The sequence below is a fragment of the Cyclopterus lumpus genome, chromosome 8 (assembly GCF_009769545.1).
Source record: "Cyclopterus lumpus isolate fCycLum1 chromosome 8, fCycLum1.pri, whole genome shotgun sequence".
Taxonomy (NCBI): Eukaryota; Metazoa; Chordata; class Actinopteri; order Perciformes; family Cyclopteridae; genus Cyclopterus; species Cyclopterus lumpus.
Genome location: NC_046973.1, coordinates 4108133 through 4131506, shown reverse-complemented (window position 1 = coordinate 4131506; position 23374 = coordinate 4108133). Strand labels below are relative to the sequence as shown.

General features: G+C 42.0%; 3 protein-coding genes across 3 annotated transcripts; all 3 read right to left on the bottom strand.

Moving 5' to 3' along the window:
* Nucleotides 1–228: 228 nt before the first annotated feature.
* znf598 (zinc finger protein 598) lies at nucleotides 229–8062 on the bottom strand. The gene is made up of 12 exons (XM_034539308.1): nucleotides 7720–8062; nucleotides 6796–6908; nucleotides 5470–5599; nucleotides 4368–4579; nucleotides 4027–4244; nucleotides 3802–3895; nucleotides 3369–3556; nucleotides 2887–2965; nucleotides 1900–2786; nucleotides 1631–1790; nucleotides 1382–1529; nucleotides 229–1091 (listed from the first exon to the last, which is right to left on the bottom strand). The coding sequence occupies exons 1-12, from the start codon at nucleotides 7891–7893 to the stop codon at nucleotides 717–719; spliced, it is 2778 nt and encodes a 925-aa protein (XP_034395199.1). The 5' UTR covers nucleotides 7894–8062; the 3' UTR covers nucleotides 229–716.
* Nucleotides 8063–8196: 134 nt separating this feature from the next.
* slc25a17 (solute carrier family 25 member 17) lies at nucleotides 8197–13956 on the bottom strand. Its single transcript, XM_034539317.1, has 9 exons — nucleotides 13736–13956; nucleotides 13276–13336; nucleotides 13138–13204; nucleotides 12783–12934; nucleotides 11846–11962; nucleotides 11010–11158; nucleotides 10129–10224; nucleotides 9852–9937; nucleotides 8197–9195 (listed from the first exon to the last, which is right to left on the bottom strand). Exons 1-9 carry the CDS (start codon nucleotides 13790–13792, stop codon nucleotides 9042–9044), a joined length of 939 nt encoding a protein of 312 aa, XP_034395208.1. The 5' UTR covers nucleotides 13793–13956; the 3' UTR covers nucleotides 8197–9041.
* An 865-nt stretch (nucleotides 13957–14821) lies between these two features.
* On the bottom strand, nucleotides 14822–17851 carry rpusd1 (RNA pseudouridine synthase domain containing 1). The gene is made up of 6 exons (XM_034539318.1): nucleotides 17733–17851; nucleotides 16925–17148; nucleotides 16709–16832; nucleotides 16521–16623; nucleotides 16250–16351; nucleotides 14822–15846 (listed from the first exon to the last, which is right to left on the bottom strand). The coding sequence occupies exons 2-6, from the start codon at nucleotides 17110–17112 to the stop codon at nucleotides 15434–15436; spliced, it is 930 nt and encodes a 309-aa protein (XP_034395209.1). The 5' UTR covers nucleotides 17113–17148; nucleotides 17733–17851; the 3' UTR covers nucleotides 14822–15433.
* Nucleotides 17852–23374: the final 5523 nt, after the last annotated feature.

The following is a 23374-nucleotide window of genomic DNA, read 5'->3' as shown; positions in this document are numbered from 1 at the left end:
TCAATCAGCCAATAAACCACATTGGAGAAGCTGTACATACAAAAAATAATAAAAAGTATTCAAACTGTGATCCAGCATTGTTTCTATTTCATGAAGCAGCTTACTTCCTGTCACCCGTCCTCCGACAACACAAGAGCAATCCATTCACTCCAAAACTCCAACAGGCCTTCCTCTGCGTGAAACGACGGACAATTCAATAATCAAACGGCTGAAATAAATATGGCGCTGTGTAGTTGAACCGATCATGTTTGTTTATTTTGTTTTTTGAGCAAACAGCCCCGCTGGGGAATCATACATACTTCATCAGCTTTGATGTTAACAAAATACATTTAGTCATAATTGTATTCGAGAGAGAAAAACACAAAGCGAGGTAAAACAAAAAAAAGTAAATCAATACAATTTTTCGTAGTAGAGCGCAAAAGGTGTTCCCGAGTGAAGCCTCGTCTCGTTTCTCCTCGTTCATTAAATAAATCGACAGGTCCGGTTGGACCTGTGTTGCCAGCGCCAGCTGGAGACGTCCTCAAAAGGATGCAACAAGTAGAGCAGCTCTGGGTGTTTAAACACAAGCCCATCAACATAATCCCCTTAGAAAGTAAAAACACCGTCTGCCATCTTTAAAAAAAAAATGTTTTATGAGCCATTGTTTTCCACACTGGCTGCTGCAACTGAAAAATAACCTCAAAATGGCATTTGGAGGAAAAAAGAAAAACGAAGGGCTAGCTGATGATACGGCTAATTGACTGCAAGGAAGGGAAGTCCTCATTATCCCTGATGTGCATGGTCTTGTGGGAGTTGAAGTCTTTCGGGGCAAGTACCTGTCTGCAAGTGGGGCACACCTGGCAGTCCAGCTCAGCTGCTGCGTTCGCCATCGTGGTCGGGATCTGCCAGGCGTTCTTCTTGTTCTTGTTCTTCTTTCCTCCTCCGGCGCCCGACTGCTTCTCCAGCGCCCGGCTGTCCCCGTGGGCGTTCAGGAGCTCCTGCTGCTTGCCAGTGTCCGGCAAAAGAACCAGCAGCTCGTTGAAGATGCGGTTAAAGTCTTCACCGAGCAGGTCCTTACAGCTGCCGTGGTACTGGACTGCAGATATCACACTCTGGGAACAAAGAGGAGGAGGAGGGTAAGGAAGCTACCAACACATCACCATTTACTCGGGGCTTCAGGACTGTGGGATTATACACGTTTTTTTACCCACAGTTAAAGCTACTACAACAAACTTTCATTTCGTATTTCTGAGCACCAGAGTCCATTAAAAAAAACTCTAATTTGACTGCAGTCTGACAGTCTGACCCGCTCAGTGCTGGAAAGTTGTCTGTATTGTTATGTAAACACAATATCTTTTAATAATTCTCAGGATCATGATGTGGATTGTTATGTGGCGAGTACCTGTCTGAACTGGGCAGAGTAGTTTTTGAACTGGTTGAACGTTGACTCGTCGTTGTGAAGGTACTTTCTAATGGACTGGATCAGCTCCAGGTTCCTCTGATTGAAGTCGTCTGGCACCAGGTAACCACTGCTCGACACCTTGGGGGGCCTGGGACATGATAGCAACACGGTCAGAGTTGTTCTTGTGGAGGTACAAACACTGACAAACCAAAAAGAACCGTATGTATTATGAAAGGGAGATTGTCTCACGGGTTGACTTCAGGCGGCGCAGGCTCCACCACGTTGCTGTTGAGGGGGATCCCAGTGAATCCCGGGGGAGGCTTGGGGGCTGAGATTCCCAGACCGGGTGGAGGTGGGGGCATGACGGGGGCCGGGGCCGAGGCCTTCAGCGGGAAAGAGGACTTGAAGCCTGAGAGATAAACACAGTGTGAGCTACTGGTTCTAGCAAAACAACTGACCTTAAGCGGAGAAAAGGAATTGTTAAAAGACAATAGATGAATATTGTGGATATCATGTACCTGGTGGTGGGTTCTTGGTCATGAGAGCAGGGAACTCCTCCTCCTGCTCAAGAGGGGGGTCTGCTTTGGGATGAGGGGTTATCACAACGACCTCCTTACGAACGGGTGGTGACTTCTCAGGGTGTCCGTTAGCCAATCCACTCATCAGAGTCGCCGTCACAGCACTGGAGGGGGGTTTGTTCCGACTCTTCTCAGGGACGTTCTCCTTTTGTGCTGCCGTTTCCACAGAGATTGTATTTACAGTCTGTGTCGTCCCCGACATTGAAGACGAGGGCGGAGAGGGAGCAGACATGTTCTTCTGCTGTTTTTTCTTCTTGTTGGCTTTAGAGGTAAAAGGATCGGGGATGGGGGTTGGGTTTGGAGGGTTGGAGGTCACAGCGGAGGGTTTGCTTTTGCCTCCTTTGACAGTGAGTAGAGAGGAGATCTCCAACATGGTGGGCACCGAGCGGAACTCCTGCTGCGTCAACCCTCTGATATCATCATCAGAAGGAGGAGGAGGAGCTGACCGGGTAGATATTTCATTCTCCTGTAACTTCTTTTTCCTCCGCAAAGATGAGGAGTTGGAGGAGGAGGAGAGGATCTGAGGGCCAGAGGATACAGACGAGAGAGGAGGGGAAGGCCTGGAGGATGGGGGAGGCTGAGTTTGGGGTTTAGCTACAGCGGTATGGTTGGACCAAGCAGAGTTGGTGCCAGCCGCATGTTTGAGGGGCCGGATTTTGGACACAAGCGCGGGGAAATCCTCCTCGTGGAAAGAGGAAGTCTTCCTCGGTTGGGCAGAGTAAGCCGGGGTCATGGGGGACGCGACCGCTACAGTCGAGAGGCTTGGGAAGTCGTCTTCCTTCAAAGCAGCATGGGCTGTTGTTACCATCGCAGGAGCTGGTTTTACACTGGAGGGATACAAACAACAACAACAGAAAATGTATATTTCAGCCCAATTTGGTGTGTGCGTGTGATTTAAGTTTATACTGTTAAAAAATAAAACGTTACATGGTCGGGGCAGCTGTGGCTCCTAAAGCTGGGAAGTCATCTTCTTCATCCCCTGGATTAGAGCTCTTCATTGTTCTTACTGTTAAAGAGAACAAAAACAGTCAGCACAGTGACGGTCAAGCTGCTGAGCATCTCTGCTGTTCTTGCTTCAGCAATACTTGTATTAGCCCTTAATGCTAACTTACTGCAATCCCATGATGCAACAGGACAAATCAAATTAATTTTGTGTGAGGAGTATAATGCTTTGCCCACAAGTGCGTTTGTTTACAAACTCTGGTTTCTCCTATTAAATTCAGAAATCCTTAATTCCCCTCTAGCACCACGGTAACGATCGTGCACAAAAGGCACGTCTCCATTCTTCATACGAGTCCACCACGCACGATTGTCTGTTATTTTATTTCCATCAATAAGACTATGTTGAGGACAGCTGCGTAACAAACCCCTGAGAGTGACAACACTGTTTTAATATGTTCCTTTTTCACCTGGAGGTTTGCTTATTGGCTTGATGTGTCCGGTCCTGTGTTTGGGCTCTTCTGGTTCGGCTCTCTCGGTCCTCTCCTCCCTGCAGTGTTTGGGAGCGCTCCTCTCCTGTATCGCTCCTCTCTCCTCCTCTCTACACTGTGCCATGGATGCCCTCATAGCAGCTGCCACCTCCCTGTCCTCTTCCTCTCTGCGTGAACAATCACACATTCACACTAATAAAACGAGACACCAGTATGTTACAAACGTGACCGAGAACAAATTGGAATTCGACTGCAACAGCTACCAAGACAAATATGGTTTGAATAGGAACACATTAAAGCACTGGTGAAGCCATCTTTGTCCTGCAAAGTGTCTGTATGCTGTTGGTGCTTACTTGTGATACACATCATAAACCTCCATCCAATCAAGGCAGCGTTGCTCATTTAGACTCACCGGGAATACCTCCAGCTCTTCTGTCCCCCATGAGGCCTTCCTCTTCCTCCTCGTGTCTGACGCATCTCGTCGTAGTCCTCACCTGACAGCATACCTGAGGGCAAGCACATGTTTTTTCTTTTCTTTTTTTATACATTCACTGCCTTCAAACTAGTTATGTCAACTTTGAAAACAAATTAAAGATGAGGCCATTCTCAAACACAGAGCCATAACAAGTTCACCCACCTTCATTTCTCCTCGTTTGTCTTGAGGTGTAGTTAAACTGCAGGTCGATGTGGCGGTTCTGTCGGGCCTCTGCTCGGTTCTTGCTGTGCGCTGCAGCTTTGTGGGCCTTGTAGTCGATCTCAGAGCGGAATGCATGGGTGAACTGTTCTGTGGCACAGCGGCCCTCCTCACACAGATAGTGACTCTCTCTGAAATGCTCACTCAGGTACGGGTAATCACTGTTGATAGCAGGGTTAAAAATAAAGATTTAAACAACTGCTTCAAACTACAGAGCCACCACACTCCAGTGACCACATGTTTTTGTTTTTTTAACTGTGTGGGAGAAACCGCTATAAACACACCTGTAATATTCCTGGGAACCATCTGCGTCACAGAAATGGCAGAAGTAGTGGTCCCTGCGCAAGTGCTTCAGCAGCTCATCGTTGTCAAGGTAACGGTCATCGCAGAACTTGCAGAGCGGGTGTCCTCTGTGACTGGTGTCGTCTGGATCTCCATGTGCTCGGTGGCGTGCCAGTTCCTTACGGTTGTACCATTTACGCTCATGGGAGAAGATCTGGTGGGAGAAGTGAAGGTTAAAAGGGAACAAGTTAAGACATAACAAAATAATGTTCCTAAAAAGTAGATTCAAATGTATTTACAAGCGAGTGCTCCAGTGCATGGTGGGGCCAACAGCTCAATGTATACCTATTAGTTTACACCGACCTGGCTTAGAAACTACATGTTCTCCTAACCCAGGAACAATTTCCTTGCAATACATGAACATCTACAACAAACAGATTGGTATTAAGGACATAGTGCAACATCAACTACACCATCAACTAGGATACACATCTACATCACTAGTTATATTAAAGACAAGCTTCTAGACAGCTCTTTTGGAAGATCTTAAAGTTTGCAAAACAGCTAATTGATTGATGAAGTCTTTGTGGCAAAAAAAACAAAAACGAAATCAGTGGAGCTCCCTCAAGTAGGATAACTGTGGCCATTACTAACCCAAGAAAAATACATCCACAAATATTTGGGTGCCACATTATTGAATATATTATAAACAGTACACATTAAAATATGATTCTCTCTCCTATACTTTGCTTTGAGAGGTCTGTCTGCAGGCGTAGGCAACATTTTCTATTTTTGTATTTATTGTGATGACACTAGGAGAACTGAACGATCTGCAAAAAGAGATTACAATTACAGGCTGACTTCATGTCGTTGACATACTGACTAAGGGAACCCACGTTTTAGGTCAGACATGGTTCCATTTATATCCATGGTTTGTTCTCTGCCCTCCAGATATGACCTAATCCAGTGTAAAGATGAATGGCACCTACTTAGTGCATCAATTCTGATCAGTGTTAAAAGTGTAAGGACTGCTTGTGCTGCATCTGTGCTATTACTACAAATGACCGGCAAGCCCCTGCATCAGCTGATTGGGGGTGAGTGTACCTTGAGATGCTTTGTGCAGAGCTTGCAACAGAAGAGCTCATGCTGCTTCCTCATGTGATACTCCAGCTCCTCAAACTTGGAGAAGACCTTTGGTTCTGAACAGCGGAGGCACTCTGGCAACAGCAGATGCCTGAAACAACACAGAAAGGCACACGGAGTCCATCAGTGTCAAGTCAAAGTAAACACATCATTAGAAACAGTCAGGATTAAAACCAAAGAATATGAGCTCCTGGTAACAGAGAAATTACTTTGGGAAATAAAGATTTGGTTGACGGAGTCAAATCCCTGCTGCCATACGTTTGCAGAAAAGAAAATCAATGCACACTTGGTACGTACGCACACACACACACACACACACACACACACACACACACACACACACACACACACACACACACACACACACACACACACACACACACACACACACACACACACACACACACACACACACACACACACACACACACACACACACACACACACACACACACACACACACACACACACACACACACACACACACACACACACACACACACACACACACACACACACACACACACACACACACACACACACACACACACACACACACACACACACACACACCGTACCAATTAAACTTGTCTATGCAAGAGACAGATGCAGAGGTAGTTAAAAACAAGAACACAGCATGGTTCGATCCAGACAACACAGAAAAATGTTCTTATTTCACCCGGCTACTTTGAGTCACACCATTTCATTGTGTATTCATATACATCTTTCGCCAATGTTTAATTTATTAGGCTACTGCATGCTGAGATTACAAGAGGTGCTTTTCTCCGGTGCGAGAACAGCGACTTTCTGCCATTGAAAATAAAATGGGCCACCAAATAAAAGAAATCCTGCAGGGAGAAAGAAAACTAGGTCACGTTTGTATTTATTTTTTTAAGTTACAAAAGTTCCTTTGAAAAATAAAAAATCAGGCAATCCAGCATTCCAATAAAAACATGATTATGACCATACATTTAATGTTAGTCTTCCTTATCGTTTTATGTTATGATGCGTTTCTAAATGGCATTTGCCTGCGTTTCTTCAGTGAATGTGTGAGTTATTATTTTTTTTTTTTTTACACAGACAGTTTCTATTCAGTGAAAGGTCATTTCAGTTTCAATTCTCCCCAAACAGAGAGTGACACTGACACAATCAAAAGTTACCAGCATTTAACTGGTGGAGTCTCCACTAATTTTAGTTGCATGCAAATTGGAGACTAAAATGTCTAAAATAATTAAAAAAATAACACAATCATGACTAATGGAGAATGGAGCAGAGCAAGAGCAATACCTGTATTGGGCGTAGATCTTCTCGTTACAGAAATAGATATCATGCGTCTTCTCACAGGGGAACTGTTGGAAGGGCAGAGACGAGAAGGCCGCCAGGTTCTTCACAAACACCACCTGAGTGCAACAAGAAAGACAGCACTGCTAAACAACTAATTCAACACACACTGCTTTGAGGAAAGTGAAGGGATAATAATAATGATAATAATAATAATAATAATAATAATAATAATAATTCGGTGGTTACCTGGTGGGAAAATTAAATTTATACTGACACCGGCTTTACAGTAATTTTATATATATATAAACTTTGTAAAGGGAGTGGTTGGCAGCGAGGCCCTAATTGTCCGCGTCACGTACTGACACCGACAATAGACTGGAATCCAACCTAACGTCACCTTTACCTGAGTGGTTCCTCTCAGGTAAAGGTTCCTCTTTCTTAAAAGGTGAATGGCACACAATTACCTTGAAAGAAGGTGAAGCTAAATTACCTGCAGCAACGCCTAACGCTAGCTATCTGACTCGTGTGAGAGGTGACAGCTCACGAGATGAACCCAGCAGAACCAGCACCCCGTGCAATGGTTAGCCACCCATTTGACTGCAGGTAAAACGGACGACGTTATCGAACCTGCGTCGATTAACCGGCTCGTGTTAGCTCGAGCTCCCTTAGCTACCGTTGCTAGGCTAATGACAGCGAGGAAGAAAGTAACGTTAACGTTTAAATCTTAGCGGCTTGTCTACGTCGTTATTCACTAACATTGCTTTTTATTATTATTATCAATCCAGCCACGATGTTATCAAACAAAAAACATGTTTCATACATGTATATATCTTTAAAAATAAAAAATAAAAACTGCCAGAACAATGCGGCCTACTTAGCACCGCCAGGCGGCACATCCCCGGTGCACAGTAGCGGAGGAACCCGCACCTTGTCGAGCTCTTCCCGGCAGACGGCGCAGTACTTCTGGTCGCACAGCACTCTCATTTTGGTGGAGCAGCGGTAGCAGACCGGGTGGTCGCATTTTCCCAAGGCGAAGATGTCGACCTCTTGGCAGCACAGGACACAGTGCTTCTCTGTTTCTTTACTGGTTCTTGAAGCCATGGTGGTGGTAGTGGAGAGAAAAAAGGCACTCGTCAACTTCTGTGCTACTTGTTATTAGGGGAGAGCCGCTGAAGAGTTTACGTAATCATGCAAAGTCGGCAGGCGCGTCACGTCATCTGTCGTACCTCCAATCTGTATAGCGTGAGGATGGACTCGCACCCTTTCCGGTGTGGTGACGCTAAGACCCATCACATGCGCGTGCGTCTGCGCAGGTCATCACGACTGCTCCACGTGTTTCCCAGGGTGTGCGCCAGACAGGAGACCGGTGGTAGCTGACATCGATATGAGGTTCTGCACTTTGGGAAATACTAAATGTGCAAATATATCAAGATAATCGTTATCTTAAATTGCATGTACTTATTATTCTCAAAATTATGTCAAGAGCTCTATCTTATTTCACTATTTTTAACCTTTATCTGAACTGCTTTAAGGAATCTTGCTCGTTTCTCTTGAAATATTTGTGCTTAATTTATGCAATTTACTGTCCAAAGTTGTAGTCAGTCATTTTAACGAAACGTATTATATTTATTTCCCATGTCCTATTTTCATATCTCTCACGTTTCATTCGTTTTACTCATTTGATTCCTACATTTAAAACTTCAGTCACAATAAACAGGTAGTATCAGTCAAATATAGTCCAGTATTTTTGGTTAAACTTATTTATTATAACATTTTCATTGATTTGTGACTGTTTAGAAAACCTGCTTTATAAAGAGAGTTGTGATAATATATCATGAAAGTTTTGTGAATTATTCCCAACATGTTTGCGTGTGTTTATGGAAATGTTTATATTCAGACTGATCCAAAAAACTGATTTAGTTATACTTCAGGTTCTTTTGTTGTTTCCCGACATAAATTACTGTCCTGTAAGATGTCCGCTGTGTTAACTCTTTCTAAATCTGTCTGTTGAATGTGTGTTCTGTTTATTTCAGAGTTGGACCGCCGCATAACCATCCATCAACTCAGGATTTTACAGACAAAGAGAGGTTGACTTTAAGTTTGTAGTGTTTTATTGGTTGTAGTATTATTATGTAGTATTTATTGGAGTATTTGTAGGATGACATCACCATGTGTGAGCTCTGTGAGCAGTGATCACGATAGTCAGTCAGTGCTTTTAATGTGTGAAATGTCCACGGTTGTGAAGCTAGCTAGCGTCTCTTGTAGTGCTTGCTGCTCAGTCCCATGGCTCTGAAGGTGCAGCTGGCAATATTCTCATAGAGGAGGAACATGAGTGCAGCAGTCAGCACCGTCTGCAGCAGCTTGGCCTCGAGGCCTTTAAACAGACCCAACATGCCGTATTTCCTAAAGATGGAAACCAGGGTTACAAAAAGACAATACAAACATGTTAATCACCACTATCTGAAAGGAAGTCTTCTTAACATTCATTCATTTAACAATGGGTCTGCACACACAAAAGCCACAGAAAGAGCTGCATGGTTTTAATAATTTACGGAAGGTTAAAAATATAATATTCAGACTGCAGGCACATCTCTTTAAGTTTTACTGTCCAGTTATTTGAGACCACGTGTGTAGGCATTGTTTACTCATCAGCAGTGTTTTATGTGGTAACAACATCGGCGTACTGTATTTACATATGATGCACATGAAAGTTGCAAACCAGCTGAATAAATTCAATGTGCTCTGTGGGTCTTAGTGGAAATATAAAATCATGCTGACAAAACATGTTGTGTTACAGATTCATTTTAAATGATTTAAAAGGTTTACATCTGAGCAATATTAATAGATTCATTTGTTAATTTTCTTCCAGATTGAATGAAAGCAAATTTATTGTAATCTGGGTTTGCCAAAACCAGATTTGGACCACAAGTTTGAACACACACACCGTTTTTTTTTTTACCTCATTCCTCCCAAATGAACTGCAAATCAAATGCAGTCTTCATCACTGCACTTTTGCACTGTGGTTAAATACAGGAATTTAAATTCCCACAGGCACTCACCTGACTCTGTTGACCAATAGACACTTGATCGCTCTTATGCTGGACAGTAGTTTTGGCTCGTTTGTTGACTCACTGAACTGACCAAACTGCAGTGATTTAAAAGAAGAGAAAAAACAACACCTTGTATGTGTGATTAAAGCATATTGTCATGTATATAGGCTATTATTTGTGTTAAAAATAGGAAAAATCCACGAGGAAGGTTTTAAATAAAAAACGTACAAAATAAACCACATGCCTCTCATTTTACACACGTGAACAAAATACACAGGAAACCCACCCTGAGAATGGACTGTACAGTCTGCAGCGGGTACGTAACAATGGTGGCAACCGCTTTGGCAACTGCGCCGATGATGAAGACCTCAACAGATGACAGCTTGGAGGGGGAAAAAAAAGAAGAAAGTCATATTACTAAAGGAACAGTGGAAGCCTAAAAGGTCTGAGCTCGCCTCTGATTTATCATAAGCGTTACGTAATCCTTAACTAAAACATTTGTCCACCAAAATCTAAAAGTCAATGTGGTGTAAAAGCAAACGTTCAGCATCTGCTTCACCAGATCTCTTTTCTTAAGTCACACAAGAATCATGTGAAGAGAATTACTGCATATCGAGTGTGTATCCATCCAGATGATGGGATGAGCGGAAGGAACTTCCCTCCTCTTCTTTTCCATTGTTAATTATGTTAGTATATGTGTGTTTTAATTTATTTTATGATACAACACTAGTGTATACTTATTATAATAAGATATATTATTCTGAATTATATTCAGGGTATTCAGCGACAGTGTGCTTTTCATCACTAACTCATATTTGGGCACACAATTTAGATTCTATGTTGCAATTTCCAGTGATCTTTGAAACTTGCTCTCATGTTATTTTTTTCACAGCCAAAAATGTTTAGGTCAAAGACCCATGTGAAAGTAAGTTTCGATAGTCTTTTTTTACTGTTGAATATATCAAAACTATATTGGCATCGGTTTAAAATCGCAATGTCAATGCAAATGATTTTTGACAATCGCAAAAATGTCATGATCTCAAATTTTAAGGGAAATGATCAAACTTTGTTCCTCATATATCGCCTCCCCTTATCTTCCTAAAACACTGCTCTGATTTCTGAGTTCTCCTGATCCCTCCCCCACCTCTCTCCTAATCCCTCCCTCACCTCCCTGGGAACTCCTCTCTTCAGATGCCTCTTCAGGCCTTCGTAAATCATGAACTGGATTGCTGGGTTCAGCACCAGCAGCAGAGACGGGAAGGTCCCGTTCCACAGGGCCCCCACGCCCTCATCACGGATGATCTGAGCAAATGCATCTGCCAAAGAGCAAATCAGCCATTACTGAAAGAATTACCACCTCGTGGTTGTACATCTCTGCCAACCAGCTATGTTGCAATGAATCTGTCCAAAATTCCATCGCTTCATCCAAATTACATTACATTACATTACATGTCATTTAGCTGACGCTTTTATCCAAAGCGACTTACAATAAATAAATTAGCATATGAGCTCTTGAGTTAGGGCCAAAAAAAACATGTTTGTGAGGTCACAGTGACCTTTGACCACCACATTCTGATGGGTTCAACCTTGATTCGAAGTGGACGTTTGTGCACTCATTCCTACGAAAGTTGCTCAGTGCCGATTGCACAAGGCAAAAAAAGTTGGACTCAGATAAAATCACACATGAAAGAAGGAAAATAACTCTGGAATCAGCTATTAGTACATTTAAAATCGTTTATGACCTAACGATTTTTAAAAAAGGGCTATTTCAGTGTTTATACTGTGAAGTTGATTTAATCCCCTAAAAATATTACTGCTGGTTTCCCAATGTAGATCTATGGGTGAAAGTTTCATCGGACCCAATGGTGTCACTCGAAGTGTACACGTGGGTGTACGTTAGGGCCAAATCTGAAGAAATTCCCTCCGGGCGTTCCTGAGACAATGCATTCACAAAAATTAACCTGACGGACAATCCAAAAAACAAAAATCACATGACCATTTACCCAGAATGCCAGAGTAGTTGGTGGGCCTTATATCTGCATTGCGAAATTTGGAACCCTGAAGCTTCAGTCTGGTGTTGACCACCCACAAAGGAGTGGTGAGCAGGACGTTTACAACACCTGGAGACGAGAACGCAGGGGAAAGTCAAGGTAAGTGTATTTGTAGAGCACATTTCAACAACAAGGCAATTCAAAGTGCTTCACAGAAAACCATTAAAAGCATCAAAACACAATGCAAAAGAAAACAAAATTTAAAAACAATTAAGAACATTCATGAACAATTTAAAAACAGTCAAAAGGCAAGACATAGAATAAAGGTTGCAGTGCAGTAGTGAGATCCAGAAATTGATTGATATCCTTGAATCTTGTTCAATTAAAAGCAGCAGCAAACAGAAACGTCTTTAACAGGAGCAGTTTCAGCACTTTTTCCATTATTTTACTTAAAACTGGGAGGTTTGATATTGGCCTATCATTGTTTATTATTTCAGGGTCTAAACTAGCCTTTTTTAAGAGTGGTTTAATAACTGCAGTTTTTCGGGCTTGTGGGAAAACACCTGAGAAAGGATGCGTTTGTAAAAGATCAGTGTGAAATATTGTGCGTCGCTAGAATATCCAAGCAGAGGATGTTTTCAGATGTTTTATAATGTCTTCTAGGCTTCTTTGATTGAATGAAATTTTGTCAAGATATTTGAATGGATGTTATTTAAAAGGTGCTGACAACACATACCCTGTGGTTGGTGCGGTCTAATTTACTATATTTTGTCAGCAAAAAAAGGAGGCAAATTGATTGCATGCCCAGGTGGATTGGAAGAAGAAGGACTGCCTTGCATTTCCATAATTTGGAACTTAGACAAGTCGAGAGGAAATGGCCGTGAACTGGATGGACTTTCTTGTCCTCAGTCACTAAAACAAGGTTTTGTGGTAAACGTGACCCTCTTACCTGCAGCAATGCCTATGATTAAGTCAGTGCTTGGTGCCGACTGCTTTCCCTTCAGCCAGCTGGCCTTGAGGCTGTGGAAGCAGTAGAAGTAAACAAAGTTGGAGCAGCACAGGCTGCAGATGACGGGGAACCAGCCTCTGTACAGGGCTGATCTAAAAGGAGGGACAGCAAACACAGGAACATGCCTTAGAGCCCTTCAAACAAAAAAACGCCATGCACAAACATTTCCCAATTAGGCTGTAAATGTATGAGGTGCTTGTGTTCATGTAATTACATAATTCAGGTGACTTAAAATCAAGAATTTACTGGCGAGCAACTACATCAAATCTGTTCCAATAACATTTATTCCACTCACAGTCCTTCCTCTTTGATAATTTCTGCCAGAATGGCTGGTGTTGATTTGGCCTTCCTATGTTCATCCACTGAAGGCAAACAAGAGACCAACTTGTTATTAATAATGACATCAAATTGATGCACCACTTGTGTTTCTTACCTTGGAGCCTCAGTCTGGCCGTATCAAGAGGGAAGAATACCGTCATGGCGGTGACACTTCCCTAAAATAGGCCACAATCAGTATTCAGGGAAGAGATGTAGTGGCTTTTTGTAATATGGAATACATATTATATCAAACTCCATTGCGAAATCTAACAATGTAATAAATGCATGGCACAAAACACGCCTTTAGATCCAAGATACTATATTTCCTGGATAATCACGAATCACTCTAAAATGCATATGATGTAATGTACATATGTAAAGGTTGGTGAAAACGTGTTTAACACATTCAAATCCTAATAAATGTAACGAGGCATGTGTTGCTATCACGTGAGACACGTTACACTTTGAATGGAGTCTTGAGTGGAAGATGTAAGGCGTAAAGGCTCCTCGGTCGCGGCTGCTGACATTAAACAACTGAATCACAGAAATGAATAGTGGAAGTGAAGCTGACTTACCATGGCTCCTGAGACGGCATGGACCAAAGCCTCATACGAGAACACAGCGAAGCTCATGTTTAACGAAGTTATTCTTTGATTTTTTATGCTCCAAGCCTTTTTGCTCGACTAAAAGAAACCCATTTTATTAAAACTCCCGTTACTAAAACTAAATCTGCTGTTGTGAACCTCGCTTTTTTTGTCATGCGTCGCTTCCTTGTGGCTGACTTGCAGACGTTTCACTGCTGAACACGGAGGGGCATTGTGGGTAATGTAGTTCTCGTCATTCTGCACCTGCATATTCTATTTAGCCTTTTAGGGAATATTTGCAGGATCATCCTAAAGAGGGATTCAAGAACAATGTCAAAATAAAAGATGGATGCACTTATTACATTATATAATCTGTATTTAACCAGTATGCGTGTTATTAATGAGGATGCTGCTCAAGTCACTGAGCAACAGGGATGTTCAAGTTCACCCTGTAGAAACAGGAGCAGCTTCATCAGTACTGTTGTAACACAGATGCACTGTTCTCTTTTGTTTCCATTTTATTTTCATTGTTTGTAAGTTGAAATATAGTAACTATTACCCTGCATGCATTGAACTGTTATATTTAGATATGTCTTCCCTTTGTCATATTATACATTTATTTAAGTATTTATAGGTCCATAAATAAAAAAAAGAAGCAGGCCATGTTGTTACAAAGAAACTCCACTTCTATTTCCTTCTTTGCAGGATTGACTTCCTGTTGGGATCTAAAAGTCAATGAAAATGTGTAATATGGTCAATTTTAAGCATCGCAAAGACACCGTTGTGCAGTCGCAGCAGGCTAAGACACAACTGGTGGCTGTCAATGACTGGATAACAGGGTGCAACTGCACCACAGCAGTTGTCTCAGGGTGCTGCAACAGAACACAAGTTGAAACTGCACACGTATTCCACTGGAATAATTATGAGCTGCATGGTCTTGCTGCCTAATGCTGTGTGGAGCAACAGGCAGTGGAAAGCATGTGCATGGCCTCCGAGCTAAAAGAAATCCCATGTCGGCAGTTGCATTTGTAGCCCAGAAGATATTCAAAAAGGTATCGATGTAAGGACGGGACTGAATTCTTGTTCAACCATTTATTTAGCTTGTTATATTAGTACCAGACCAAGATTGATTTGTAGACATTTGCTGTTACTTGTTATTTGTTTGATTCAAAGCAGTAAAACAATAATTTTATAAAAACAGAATGCTTTTACATGGGATTCCATGTATGTTATAGCCATGCAGTGAATGTGACAACACACATGGAGTTACGAGTATTTGGACAAAAAACAATTGCTTACACTTTTCAAGGGGGGGCGGCAGGGGGAATGTATACAAGAAGAAGAAAAAATATGGCATCAACCCAACCCCTCACTTGAACTTGAGCAAGGCACTTATTTCTCACCTACAGTGTTGGAACTTCTCAGTGAATCTGTTCAAGACTGTTTTTTAGTGGGCAGCTCCCGACTGTTAATTGTGAATGAAAGCAGCAGCGTACATCCATGCTCACACACATCTCTTCTAAACTCATTGTGACTGATTTGTGAGGTGTTTAGGATGCAGGGTTTTACTTCCGTGTATGCCATTTAAATGCAATGGGGGAGAGGGGTTGTCAGTGAAATGGAGCATACACACTCAACGTGACCATCATTGGCAAACAGCTAAAATAAATAAAAATACATAATAATAAATCAGTCCCCAGCCCATTCGCTCAGCCACTCCTGGCACTGCCTCCTCTGCTCCTCACTCTCCCAGTCAACCCTCTGTTCCCGGCGTCCTTTCCTTCTCTCCTCCTCCCTCTTCGTCCTCTCTTTCTTCTCCTCTTTGATCTTTCTGTCCTCCTCCACCCTGCGCTCCAGCAGTGCCTCCACAGTGGCCGCCAGAGTCCGCAATGAGCGCCGCGGGAGCCACTTGGGGTCCGCCGCGGGGAGAAAGGGGTCTCCGGCGGAGACGAGCAGGGGCTCCGGTTCCAGGGGGATGTGGAGGAGGTGTGCGTGCAGCATCATGCGGTAGGGGGCGTCGTCCGCTCCCGAGCTGTAGGTGAAGTCTCCAACGATGGGGTGGCCTATTGCGCTGCAGTGGACCCTTAACTGGTGTGTTCGGCCTGACCGGGGGGAGAGATGGTGAGGAGTTGAAACGATTTTTCACAGCAGAGCATTTTCATGAAACACATGAGGTACTCAAGGTCAAGATAATTGGAAGATCTTTATTGGTCCAGTTTTACTGTAATTCTTTACTCACATACGTCAGTTTTCCAAAGTAAACATTGTGTATGTGTGTATGTGTGTGATTTAATTTCCTCCTAAATTCATAAACTATAGCTATGTTCTTAACTATGTAAATATAAATATATTCCATTGTTTACTTTTTCAATAATAATAACAATAAAAAGGTTGACGACTGTTACGAAAATGTAAAACACTTTCTCTAGAACCGATTTGTTTCTAAATAAGGTGAAAAGAAGAAATGGTCATTTATCTTGTATGAAAAGCAGTGAGTGTTGTTACCAGTGAGTGGCTGCAGCAGCACTTTGGTGACAGGGTCTCCATCATACGATCCGTACTCCAACACCGTCAGCTCAGTTTGGCAAGGCTTCGGGTTCTCACAACCTGACGACGGAAGTATTCAACAACTCATTTCAATCACTACTTCTTCTTAAACTCTATGTGTGAATATTTATTTATTCCATGTGTATTGTGGACAAAAACCTGCAGAACAAAATGTTGTGTTTCCAGTCCAAAATGTAAAACACACACACACACACACACACCTACACACCTTTGCTTCCCTCAATACACATCATGTGTGTTTTTCCTTCTGAGGAGTTCTTGCCGATGGAGAAGTCCAAGGTTTGCGTCTCTTCTTCCACGCAGCCACGGATCTGGGAATCAACCATTTAACTTACTTCCTTTTCAGTCACATGTAAAAGGCTCTGTCGTGTGTCGGCTGCTGTTTGTGTTCCTCACCAGAGCGATGTAGGCTTTGGTGACGGTGCGGTCCTTGAAGCAGCGGTAAGCTCGGCCGGCGGCAGCCTTATTGAGGGCGACGCAAAGCACCCCGCTCGTGGAGAAATCCAACTGATGACAGAACCTGTCGAGAGAAACACGGCGAGACTATCGATCCTCACGAACGAGCGTGACCGCACGTGACCTGATGCAGTTGGCTTCCTGTGTGATTCTGACCTGAATCCGTAGTAGGTGCTGGGGTCCGACAGCTCAGGGAAGCGGTGCCCGAGTTGCGCCTGCACGGTGTGCTTCTCGTACCACATCTTGCTGTCGATGCGGATGTCCCAGTGCTTGTCCACCACGATGTAGTTGTCGCTCTGGTGCAGCACACGCAGGCTCTCCAGGGGGGCCGACTCTGTGGTCATTGTGTGCAGCGTCTAACTCCCACAGCTCATCCAGCCCTGCAGGACAAAAGTGTTAAAAACTAATAAAAGCAAAAGTATTATCAGCTAAATGCACACGTGGTAAATCAAGTATTTATTGTGGAGAAGGATCCCTTTCAAACTGATATATATATTATTGCACTATTACTGATGTCAGGCAGCTTTATACTTTGTAGCTGGTCGACATGGAGATAATTCACGGCGTAATATTTGATCAACTAAATCATGTTAATTGCAGAATGCATACACTTGAATACGTGTTACACAGTGCATGCGATTCTAAATACAACACTGGCCACCACTCATTCAATAAATAAAACATAACACAAATAAAGAACGTGTTAAATCAACATATTAACATGTTTTAAACTGAGAAAGTCACAGGTAGTCGTCGCGTCTCTCTCTCGTTCCCATGGTGAAAGTCTTCCTGTGGCTTTTGCCATAAAGCAGAAACACTGTCGTGACACAAGCGCGGTTCATTATAGCTAATATTGAAAACATATATTATATATATATATATATATATATATATATAAAAATATAAAATAACCAGTTTAGCTGTTCGTGCGCGTCATCATACTGCGACGGTCTACGCCACTTACCTCTAGAAACCAGGTGAGACCCATATGTGGTGTGTTGTTGTCGACATAGCGACGGTTAGCACACGTCTGTTGAAAAACATCCACAAAACCCTGCAAGTTCTTCTTCGTCTTGGTTTATTATGGCAGATAACCAAAAATAACGCGTATACAGCGCCATCTACCGTCCTGCTTCTGTACCGCAGCATGACTCTGCGTGCATGTCAGTCTTTTTCTACAACTAGGATTAATGGATTATTGATAAATACATATTACAGATTTGAGTTCTGGGTTTTCATCGTAGAAAGTTAGTCAGTAATCCAGTAAACCTGCTTTTTGGCCATAGACCCCGGAGATGATGGATGTATGGATAGATAGATAGATAGATAGATAGATAGATAGATAGATAGACAGACAGATACTTTATTAATCCTGCAGCAGTATACAGCAGCATGTATACAGGTAAAACAAAATTAAATATACAAAATGCAGAATATATACAAAAAATAGAATAGAATAGTATTAACTAACAAAACAATCGTGCAAAGATATTACCAACCAACTAAACAAACAACAGTGTTATTATATTTCTGTTGCCAGTTTGTGTCTGTGAGTTGTCTGCTGTGGTTTAGTTTAGTTTAGTTTAAGTTTTAGTTAAGTGGTTCCTTAACCTTTTATCCTATGACCTATTAGAATAAAGCAACGTTTACTTGTCGCCCAACTTTTCCTTCTCAGATTCACTGAAAAAAAGATCTTGTGGCCCACTTAGGTCCTGACCCTCAGGCTGGGAACTGCTGTTGATGCTTCTTTTCCTATAAAGACGTGCAGGTGTAAACTGTTATACAGGTTATTGTAGAGAAAGAACAGCTGTTATTTCTTCGCCTCAATCAGTATTGTGCGTGCTGATTCATTGGGACAATGCGCTGAGCTGTGACTGTAACTGTGTTTACCGTAGCTTGACATTACAGACAGAACATTTCATTGCAAGTAAAATATTTCTTTTATGGCCACATTATGGATTGCATCAATGCTATTGAACAGGAAATGTAAGGGTCCATCTTCTTGACACATGGAATTATGTTTATTGCATTTGTTTCGTCAGTGAGCATTGTCTCCAGGTCACTCGCACCCTATTCATGACGTCCATAATCCCTCACCTGAACCCCACCTTCACCCTTTCATCTGGGTCACTGGATTTGATGATTCCTTCCGGCGTTGTTAGCGTGCGATGTTCGAGATAATCGCAAGCTGGCGTTTTCTGTTCAGTTTGTGTATTTCGTGCCACCGTGTAGACTTTATATTGACGAAGAGTCGAAGATGGAGCTAGCAGGTGCTTGGTTTGTGAGTATAAATAAATTATATTGAACACGTGGCACAACGCGGATCGGATTTTAAATAAATCTTTATCATTATGAATAATAAATGAATAATTATCAATCCATAAATCCATCATTTAAATTCAGGGCATATTCTAACACGTTTCAATGGGGGATGTGTTGTATTTTTTCTTTGTGGCTGAAGTTGGGAGTTCCTCCCTCAGAGTCAGTTTCATAGTTTAAATAGTACTAAAATATGTGACCAACCTTTCTCTCAGACCTTATTAAAGGCGTAATATATACAGGATTCAGAGCTTTAATAAAGATACAGTGTCATGCTAAGAGCCGTTGCGAGGAAGTAGAAATGCTCCAAATTCTCATATTAGGCATGTTTAAATAACGTTTAATACACGGGGCAACTTTATTAAAAAAGTTGTATAATTGACAAACTAAGCCCTGTGTTTGAAGGGAAATGCAGTTCTTCCTTCCTACAGCTATCAATGAAGTCCTACAACCCACGTTAAACAAAACAAAAATGAGAACTACATATTTGTAAGATCTGGGCTGAACACTTTAGCCTATTTGGAGTTACAAATGATTGGTATTAATTCGTCTTTTTATGCCATTTATTACATAAAAGCAATAAAATGCTGGACAGAATCTACAGGTTTGGAGCCGAGGCACAAAAGAAAGGATACAAATAACTGGATCCATATTTCCAGCATTTTCCCAACACTTTTCTCCTTAATGTGACCTCCTCGTAGCTCCAAGCTAAGCTTCACGGTATTAGCAAAGTGCTGATGGAACAAACTGTGCCTGAAAGCTGCTGGTCAAATACAGTTGAGGTTATGGGTTCTATTAAATAATCCCCAAACACAGCAGGTATGAATTAGTTTTCAGTTAAGAAGGTCAAGAATTATTATATAATTGGAATTGTGTGCGTGCGTGCGTGCGTGTGTGTCTCTGTGTGTGTGTGTGTGTGTGTGTGTGTGTGTGTGTGTGTGTGTATGTGTGTGTGTATGTGTTTAAAGAGACAGGTGTTACTAGAGAACAGGATTTAAATGTGTGGTTGTGTATATATTGTTGGGTTTCTGGTTACATAACATTTCAGAGCAAATCGTCTTAGAGAGCTGAGTGGCAGATTGTTGTGTTTACCTGGGCATCTCTCACACACGCACACACACACACACACACACACACACAAAGAGATGCACAAGACTCTGCGTGATGTCAGGTGGACATGATAATGAAGTCAGATAACAGAGGACGAAGAAGACGAAGAGAGAGGCGTCGCTGACGTTCAAAACATTCATGACGATCTCGTTCAACAACAAGGATCGGTTATTTTCTTTTGATCCAAAACTGGATATTCATTTTTTCTTCTTCTTTTAACTATAACTTAACTTATTTTTCTGGAAATATTGCCAGATTCCCCTGTTGTTTTGGGCTCTGTGAATGAAAACCTGCCTGGATGTCGCATTGCTCTCATGCAGCTGACTCCATGTTGTCCTTTCTCCATCTGGGATGTATGCTTCATGCTCTTTGAATAAACCACAACACCAGCTGTGCCTCAGCTCCGTTTCCTCCACAGGTTTGCGCATTCGTGCCGTCTGGATAAAGTGTTTCCTCCCATTTTGAGGAGAAAAACACCGTCTGAGTTGATCGATGGAAGTGTTGGCGGGACATTGACAAACTGTGGGCTGACTCTTCTGGCCCTTCTTCTTTTATTTCTGCCTCTGCGTTAGTGTTAGTGGTCTTGTTTGCACACTATGGAAAATAAGTCCTTTCTGCAGGCCCGCTGCGAGGAGCCCATCAGTACGTCGGACTGGGGCCTCCCTCTGCTGGTGGCTCTGCTGGTTCTGGCCCTGCTCTACGCCTTCCTCTACCTGCCGGCTAACGCCCAGCGAGCCCTGCTGGAGCAGGCGCTCCGCAGCAACAACACGACCACCGCGGTGACGGGAGACTGGCTCACAGAGGCGTAGGACGGGTGGAGACAAAGAGCTTCATCAGAGGACACGTGTGACAGCAGAGCTAGATGATAGATTCTGCTCTAAGTCTAGTTTTTATTGACCATCGGATTGGATGGCATCGAAGGACAAATGCATAAGGTCTAAGAACGTCGTAAAATCAAAAATAATGTGACAAAGCATTGCATTTTGCCAGTTTTATCAGGGTTTGTAATTGCGTTTGATGCCAAAAGAGGTTGAGAGGTTAAAATGAAGGAGGTGGTAGACCACCTTCTGGATTATTGGCCAACAGGCCCAACGCTAACCCTTTTATCCTGTTTGTATTGTGCCATGCATTACTCTTATGGAGATCATTTTACACGTTAAGAAAGTCAAATTTTTTGCTGTAAAACGTAAGTAAAAGTAAAAGCCGGTGAAAATATGTAATTTTTTTATGATACCTTTATGTGTGTTTCTTACCAGGATGTTCGTAACGGCCGTGCTGGCGACGAACAATGTGCGAGTTGAGAGGTGTATAGTTAACTGATTGGTTTCGCATGAAACTAAATGATACTCCGATAAACTAATACTTCCTTGACGTGCAAAATTAATATTTTAAATTGACAAACACCACATATTCATGGCACAAACTTACCAAACCTTCAGAAATGAGGTCCCGTGGTGATAACACCGGAAGAGGAGAGCATTCACATGGTTCACACAAATACACTCAAAAGTTTCACATTCCAGATTTCGTGACGTATGTTAGATGGGAAGATTGACATTGATATTAAATATGAAGCTTAGCTTAGCACAACGGGACAGCTAGTCTGGCTCTGTATGAAGGTAACAACATCAACCCACCAGAAGTCACACCATGTTATAACTACAATTATCTTTTCACATTAAACTAACAAGATAAAATGTGTTAGTAGCTACAAACTGACTATTTGACTGACATATGTTTAATACAAATATATTTATGCTCTGCTAACGCTTATTGCCATATTTCCACAAATTTCCACAAAATATTTTAAGTAAACCTATAAGATATGGTGATTATATACTATATTACTAAACACGTTGTAATTTGCTCTTTTTTTCCAAACGTTTGGTGGAAAAACATTTGCTAAATGGTTTGAAGTTCAATGAGTTTGACTAATGTCATCTTTCTTTATCTCTTTTTAAAAGAGGACTTGATTTGATTCTTGTCTTTTGATATGTTGACTGAGACTCGCGGTTATTAAAAACAGAGTGAGACGTTGTGTGTTGTGTAACTCAGATCTTTTGATGATTTGTGTTGTTTGAAGGGCCACAGACGTGTTCCAGACAACCAGAAAATAGCGTGACAGCATTATTACGTCTTTAGTTCAAAGTGTTGTTTTCTTGGCATTTTACAGGATAAATAAAACATATTGTGTACATTTCTTGATTGCCAGATTAAAATAAAATGGCATGAAGTATTTAAATGGTCATCAAGGACATTTACATGTGTAACATTTTACTTGACCTAGTTAAAGGTATAAAACACATTAAAATGTCTAACTAGACTTCTGCTATACATTATATATATCATTTTTGGGGGTTAAATGTATTAAAGGTATCGTTGCGATTCGTCTGGCCAGCTGTCGATGGAGTCGTGTCGCCTTCACAACGTCTATGGCTCTGACAGCCGGGGATCCAGGTGAGAAGAAACTAATTGGTTGTTTTGATGAAGACAACAACTCCCATGACCCCAAACTGCTTCACAACGTCTTGAAAGTCCTGTTTAAAAAAAAAAAAAAATTAATTGAGAAGCTCCTTGTGGAAGAAATACTACATAATGTGCGTTTAAATAGTATCATGTGGTCATATTTGAGACCAACTGATTCATGTGATATGATGATTTCTTGCTGATAATTTGTTGAGGAGTTTGATCCCCCTCTCATGTCTTTATGGTCAATATAAAGCTACTGAGGGTTGGTTAGCTTAGCATAAAGACTGGAAACAGATGGAAACAGCTAGCCTAGTTATATCAAAGTGTAAAAACAACAAGTTGCCATTTAACGAGGGTTCATGTCTCTGGTTCTTTCTTTTTCTTCCTGCCAAGAGGAGAGATTTTGCTCGCTGGCTTATTAGCTTCAGAGAGAGGCGGGATCCACTGCTGAGGCTTTGTGTGCATGCAGGAGGAATATCTCAAAAGACACCTCTCACTGGTTGTTTGAATTGCCTTTATTAAAAGATACAGGATACTAGATTTGACACCAATATTTGACGATGCAGCACTTTATCGTTACAGTCCGGGCATTGAACACAGACAAATGTTTCCAGCTGTCTGTGCCTTTAAAAATAACCCTGCAAATACTGTGTCTGCAAGTCCATGGCAACCATTGACTTCTGGATATTGCGTCAGTATCTTTTTTGT

Excerpts from the sequence above, each read along its gene's own strand:
- slc25a17 (XM_034539317.1), bottom strand. The coding sequence starts at position 13,792 with ATGAGCTTCGCTGTGTTCTCGTATGAGGCTTTGGTCCATGCCGTCTCA. Across the intron at positions 12,935-13,137 it reads ATTATCAAAGAGGAAGGACT|ATCAGCCCTGTACAGAGGCT; the intron begins GTGAGTGGAATA and ends CCCTCCTTTTAG. Across the intron at positions 11,159-11,845 it reads CAACTACTCTGGCATTCTGG|ATGCATTTGCTCAGATCATC; the intron begins GTAAATGGTCAT and ends GCTCTTTGGCAG.
- znf598 (XM_034539308.1), bottom strand. The coding sequence starts at position 7,893 with ATGGCTTCAAGAACCAGTAAAGAAACAGAGAAGCACTGTGTCCTGTGC. Across the intron at positions 2,966-3,368 it reads GCCAATAAGCAAACCTCCAG|TAAGAACAATGAAGAGCTCT; the intron begins GTGAAAAAGGAA and ends TCTCTTTAACAG. Across the intron at positions 1,791-1,899 it reads GACCAAGAACCCACCACCAG|GCTTCAAGTCCTCTTTCCCG; the intron begins GTACATGATATC and ends TTTATCTCTCAG.
- rpusd1 (XM_034539318.1), bottom strand. The coding sequence starts at position 17,112 with ATGACCACAGAGTCGGCCCCCCTGGAGAGCCTGCGTGTGCTGCACCAG. Across the intron at positions 16,352-16,520 it reads GTGTATTGAGGGAAGCAAAG|GTTGTGAGAACCCGAAGCCT; the intron begins GTGTGTAGGTGT and ends TTCCGTCGTCAG. Across the intron at positions 15,847-16,249 it reads GCTGCTGCAGCCACTCACTG|GCCGAACACACCAGTTAAGG; the intron begins GTAACAACACTC and ends CCCCCCGGTCAG.